The sequence below is a fragment of the Euprymna scolopes genome, chromosome 28 (genome assembly GCF_053919585.1).
Source record: "Euprymna scolopes isolate OS-2025 chromosome 28, ASM5391958v1, whole genome shotgun sequence".
In the NCBI taxonomy this organism is placed as follows: domain Eukaryota; kingdom Metazoa; phylum Mollusca; class Cephalopoda; order Sepiida; family Sepiolidae; genus Euprymna; species Euprymna scolopes.
This window is the reverse complement of record NC_136509.1, coordinates 96,351,926-96,358,336: the sequence shown is the minus strand read 5'-3', so window position 1 is coordinate 96,358,336 and position 6,411 is coordinate 96,351,926. Positions and strand designations below refer to the sequence as shown.

General features: G+C 34.5%; 1 protein-coding gene across 1 annotated transcript in view; it reads right to left on the bottom strand.

Annotated features, from left to right (window-relative positions):
* Window positions 1–822: 822 nt before the first annotated feature.
* LOC145249742 (chondroitin sulfate synthase 1-like) overlaps window positions 823–6,411 on the bottom strand; it is a 502,518-nt gene continuing 496,929 nt past the window's right edge. The window contains exon 2 of the mRNA XM_080111654.1: window positions 823–2,550. Coding sequence (XP_079967780.1) covers window positions 973–2,550 — 1,578 coding nt within the window. The 3' untranslated portion in view covers window positions 823–972. The remainder of the gene's footprint in view (window positions 2,551–6,411) is intronic.

The window sequence follows — 6,411 nt, the reverse complement described above, 5'->3', positions numbered from 1 at the left end:
CACTTAATATAAGAACTGTAAAATAAACTAGACTTGATATACATATGGGTTTAACTCATAGATAGCTATGTGTTTTGGTTTCAATTCTAGCTGATGGTACATAGGTTATAGATATATATTTTTTTTTAATCGTTAAATCACTACTATATATAATAATAGAGAATTGGCTCTATAATAATAGATACGAAATCTACATGAATTAGAATATCATATTTTAGTGTATTTTATGATCAGGCAATTCCAAGCGGCGTATTAGTATTACATAAATTGAATAGTTTTCTGAGGGAATGAAGATCGTATATATACACAGAATGAATTTTTAAACTTTAATTTTTTTTTTTACTTTTCAAAAATTGATTGAAGAACATTTCGTTTAGAAAAACTCTTTTTCAAATAAATATTATAAAATCAAGTGGAAAAATTTTTTTTAAATGAAAAACTTAAAATAATAGTAATAAAGTGAAGGAAACAATAAGATTAAAATTTTTTCTCATTTAAAATTAAGAAAATTTTAAATGAAGAAAAAAAAATGAGAGGGGGGTACGAGTAATGTTAAAAGGTAAATGAAAATAAATGAAAAAACTGTTCTTTATACCCCGACCTATCCCCCCCCATCCACAAAAAAAATAAAGTTGAGATTAATTTACCGAACTAAAAATATACAAATTCTAAAAAGATGGCAATAAAATATCTAAATAATCTTAAAAAAAAAAAAAAAAAAAAAAGGTAAAGGAGAAAAGAAAAACATGGCGACAAAAGATATAAAAAAAATAGAAACAACATTAAAGAAATAAAAAAGAATACAGGTTGGTAAAAATTAAAAATTGTGTACAGTTATTTTTTATTAATATTTTTTGTGTTTTTTGTTTGTTTTTTCTCCAAAAAAATTTTTAATAAGTAAAAAATTGGCAAAAAAAAAAAAAAAAAAAAAAAATTAAAACAGTTTTGGAAAAGAGGTAAGAAAACCTTTTATCATGAATTATTATTGTTGTTGTTGTGAGCAATACTGTTTGGTCTGCTGTTTAAAAGTTCTGGATTGTTATAAAATAATTTTGCCAGCTGTTGTGTCGAACGGAACCCAGAAGCTTTGGATCCCAAGCACATTTGGTACTGTGCCGGATCCAATGCCGGATCACAGGACACAGGATGGAATGCATGGTACAATCCTGGATCCACCGAACGGAAAATAGTCAAGTTGCTGTTTAGAAACTTTTGGTAGAGGTCCACATCCTCCTTACCCCAACCCTGAATACTCGTGTCGAATCCCCCAACGGCTTCCAGGTCACTTTTATATACACTAGCAATACCAAACCCAAATTGTCTCCAACTGCCATAATCGTTTTGAAAATTCCGATAATCCGTGGCACACTTTTCCTGATGAGCGTATTCACAGAATGGCTCCGGATCATATTGACTGAACACGATCGGAAAATAGACTTGGATCGATTGGCGAGTGTTCATACGTACGCGTTGGAACACATCTCGGCCAATTATTATATCTACATCCATAAAGAGTAATAATGCGTCGGATTTCACATCGGAGGAGCCAAGCTTAAGAGCCCTTGCACGCGAGAAGGCACCGTTAGCCTCTATGAGCTCGATTTTGTTTGCGCCGTAGCGTTGCTGGTAGCGCATAATAAGATTGATGCTGTTCTGCAGAGCCGTGTCATCTGTGCTATCGAAGAGCACAATGTTCAGATGCACCTGTTCCTTTCGGTCCAATACGACCTGCTCGTAGTTTTGCATGAATCGTCGAAAGGTCTCATATCGTCCGGACAATGAAAGAATTATATGAATAACCTCTTGGGTTTTATCAATGTTAGTCCTTTCCACTAATTGGGAGTTTGTAAAAAGATGTGCAAATGGATACGGGGATGAACTGCGAGATGACTGCGTTATACTGTATGAGGGATAGAGGTCTTCCAGAAACTCAATGGCGCCAAAATTCTGCTGGAGGTAGGCATGCCTCCGGACAGGTACTGTCATTCTTCGGCCTTTGTGTTTCCGGAATATCAAAAGCAGATCAAGAATATAATCGCTGCTGAATAAAGGGTTTAACCTTCGATAACCATAAAGAATTTCTTTGAAGTCTATGTTACGACCCCTTTGTCGCGAATTGCTGTTGACCATTTGTAAGGTCTGCAAAATTACATCGTCGAGGCCCGTGCGCAAGTGGCCGGGCATTCCTCGTTTAGGGTTAAAATCCGCAGCTGAATAAATAGGTCGGGTGAAAAATTCCCAGTCAAGGACGTCGTCCTCTTGGGTCGGAACGAATTTCATTAAGGACGCCTGATATCCAAGTTTATCAGAGATGCTGGAATATTGTTCACCGAGGAGATTGTCTAGCGATCGGATCTCGCGGTGCAAAAGCAAACTTTTGTGGCGAAGACTAGAAATGTGTTGCTCCTGTATGTAATTGTGTACGCGATATTGGTGTGCGGGTTCTTTGATGGGATGTAGCGTGATAGCCCGACTCGTATCAACTTTGTTAAGACTGTACGTAAACGAGCCCTTCTCCTCTTTGTAATTGTGGAAGAACAAATGTTGCATCTGAAAAAAAGAAAAGAAAAATATGTCAAATGAAGAGTCACTTTGATTTTCTTACATAAATAAAAATAATAATAACTGTAGCTAAAAGAAACAGTTTACTTGATAGCTTCCGGTTTTGTAAATTTGACACTGTGAAGCAGTATGTATCCAAAAAAGAAACGGTCGTCCGTCGTTTTCAATCATTTGGGCAGAATCAAAATATATTTTCTAACAAAAAATACATAAATGAATAATAGCAAATAAATTAGTTAAAAAGTATTGTCAAAATAAATTATTTATAAATATATCTTCAAACAAAAAAAAAACTCAATTAGGAAACGTTTGATTTCATTTTTAGTAATAAATAAATTAAAAATGCTAAAGAAAATTTATTAATTGTTCCCTCTCCTTAAAAAAAAAAAAAAAAAAAAACAATCCAACGTGATAATAGGTAACTGTTTCTTTTTATTTATTATTTTTTATAAACATCGCTTTTCAAAACCGGAAGCTAAGAAAGTAGACTGCTTCTTTTTTTACAAAACTGTTTGAATAAAAGTTACAAGACAAAATAACAGTAACAAAATTTAAATTGAACAATTATCGGCAAAAGAATTAAAGAAAATTCAATTAAAAAAAGAAAATCAAAAAAAAAAAAATACAAAAGAAAAAAGGAAACGGATTCATGAGATGGAATAATTGTTGAACGATGAAGAACATTACGAGAAGATTGAAACTGATTGTTGGCCTTTGCGGTCACACGGAGAATCTGTACTATCGACCATTCTAGATCAACATGTGAAAAGCTGCTTACTCTGTTCTATGGACCAGCGACGCGACCAGACTTCTCTCGAAAATAGTCTAGCACTCCACCACGAGCAGAAAAGCTAACAAACGAAAAAAAAAAAAATAAAAAAAAAATTTTTTTTTTTTTTTTATACTCATGTTCACCCCTAACAAGGCATATCGCCACTTCGATGTAGGGGGCTACTATTTGCGATCATGCCTAGGAAAGATTAACGATGTTGGTTTACATTATATTTAAACTCTTGCATACCAGTACAGTTTTTTTTTTTTTTTTTTTTTTTGCAGCAGCCTTTGCAAAGTCCTCAATATATTTGTTCCAGTTCATGAATGTTAAGCCGAGGAGTTATTAGCAAGAATTATCATGGATATCGGTGGTTAGAGAGGCTTCTTGTAATTGTTAAAGGAGAGCAGCTTAGTCTTACTAGCATTAAATATCACCATCCATTTACGGCTCCGTTCCACTATGATCTGGAGGTCATTTTCTAACGATTCTGCCATTGTCTTAGAGTTTTTTCCTCTTGTATACAATAAATGTTACCGTAGCCAATAAAAATTACTTTTAGACTAACCTGACACGTGTGTGTGTGTGTGTGTGTGTGTGTGTGTGTGTGTGTGTGTGTGTTTACGTAGTTTTTAATGTTATTTATTTCATCTGAAATATTCACTTTTTACGGGCGGTTCGTGAACAAGACGTCGTGGACATCATTTTTATAGGAAACAAGCCTGGTTTTGAAAACAACGAAACATAAGAAAACATAACGTTCCTTCCGAGGGGTATGAAATAAAAAGAGAATCTCCAACAAGATTCCCAGCACTGCCACCACGTGTGGCAGCGATACCCCAAGAGTATCTGACTTTTATATGAATACAGGATTGTATCGAGAATCCGCTAATGTCCGGAGCAGTATAATGATCCAACCATATATATATATATATATATATATTTTAAGAAACCGTAAAAGATTTGATGTAAGCATTCTATTTTAAAACTGGAGTGAAGGCCAGTCCACGGAGCTTGTTTAAAAAAAAAAAAAAAAAAAAAAAAAAAAAAGAGGAGCTTCGTCAAGGAGAAAGAAAGAGCCATTCATTTCGATTGGTGCAGAACAAGGATCCACGCATTGAAGAAATTTCCAGAATTAGTAAGAAAATAAAAATGCAACCCGTTGGGTTACTCACTCAGCTCGAGTTACGGCTTTGCTGATTCAAACAGAGTTTGCAAAGCCAGTTAAAACCTTAAAAATATGTCGTTCCAAAAGTAAGGTATATTTTTTAGCTCAAAAACTAAAACGCTGAAGAGCGACAAAGACGGGAGTGGTATCATTAAAACGAGCAACCTTTTGTGCTCCAGCGTTTATTTTTATACATAATCAACACCATTTTCAATGCACTTTTGCCAATATCTTAATACCTCGGTTGTAAATGTCCAGAGTAGACTCTGCCACTCACATCTCTCGCTATTCTGAAATCGACGAACCCATCTAATTGTGCTGACAACTGCATTTGCCTGTTAATAGTTCAGTAAATGTTGATCGATTAATTTTTTTTCTTTGCATAGAGGAATTCAATGGCATCTGCTTCTAACGCATATCCATGACAGGAGTTGCTTTCTTAAAATCTCACATCGTCAATATCTGCAACAGAAAAATTAATTTTTCAGGTCACGAATAAAAGTTCAATCATAAAAATGCAATTTGCAATCTGATCCGATCTATTCGGGTGGAATAGAAAAATAGGAGGCATAACGTTTGGAACGCACCTCGTAAATAAAGACAAACTCTAAAGTATATTTCTGCTCGCTATAATTCCGTCAATGGGAAAAATATTCCCAACTCTCATTTAGGTAAAAACGCAATTACGTATAAATAAAAACATATCGCAAAACAAAAACAAATAACATCTACGTAAATCGCGATATGTTAAACAGTCGCGCGAGATAGACGCGTGTTACAAGTTTAGGCGTCTTTCCGTGGGGTCCCCATTTCGAATCTCGCTAGATTCAGCCACTCTGATGCAGTCATAGACGACGAAACACGTCTTAGTCGATAATTATATTTTAAAAACAATATATATTTATAGCTAGCTAATTAACTAGCTATTTATAGCTAGCTATAGATTTATAGCTAAATCGATCTATCTAGCTAGATCGATAAATACATAGCTAGATCGATAGATACATAGCTAGAGAAAGACCATATAAAACATGAATATTGGAGACGGAGGAAGTAATCATTTTGGAGAAAGACTTCTTTTCAACGAACAGAAAGGGGACATAACCATTTTATAACAAACATTCATTCTAACATTCATTCCTTCAGTTCTCTCAGCCTGAGCTATATATGTCGCCATTAAATTTTTTAAAGGTCATTTCAACTTTACAAACGATGATTGAATATCCATAGCTTTCACTGCATGATGCATTATTGTCTTCCCTTTCAGAAACACACTGTCGGAATACATCATTTAAAGTCACCAAAGGATTATTTAATATTTCCTGAAAAAAAAAAAAAAAAAAAAAAAAAAAAAAAAGTGGGGGAAACTTCTACGGTATCCGCCACCCTCGAAATGTCTAATACTAAAATGAGACAAATAAAAATAAAGAAAAAAAGAAAAAAAATTAATCTGTATGTATTTATTATATAAAACGAAATTTGCCTGTGTGAATTCGTTTCTTGTAGTCTCCAAAACGGCTGAGCCGATTTCTACGAAATTTCACACAAATGCACTTTTTGAAGTCCATAGAGGACAAAGTTCCTTTACATATAACAAGCGGGGATAACTGGCGTTTCCCGGGTGTTTGTAGATGTGTGGGTTTGGGGGAGGGGTTAGATGAAAAAAAAAAGAAAAGCTTTTTGACGCGAAGGTGGAAAATGAAGTGAGAAAAAAAAAAAAAAACCTGACACGTTACCCGCTCGGCCAGCAAGGAAGAGTAGCAGAAAGACGTTCGAATTTATTTAAGAATTAAAAACTGAATTGACAGGTGTGCGTATTTAATGAGGTCAAATAGAAATACCACGGTTAAATTTTACTGCTAGGCAGTCGTTTTGGGTTTGTTTACCCAACTTTGGCTGGTTTCGTTTC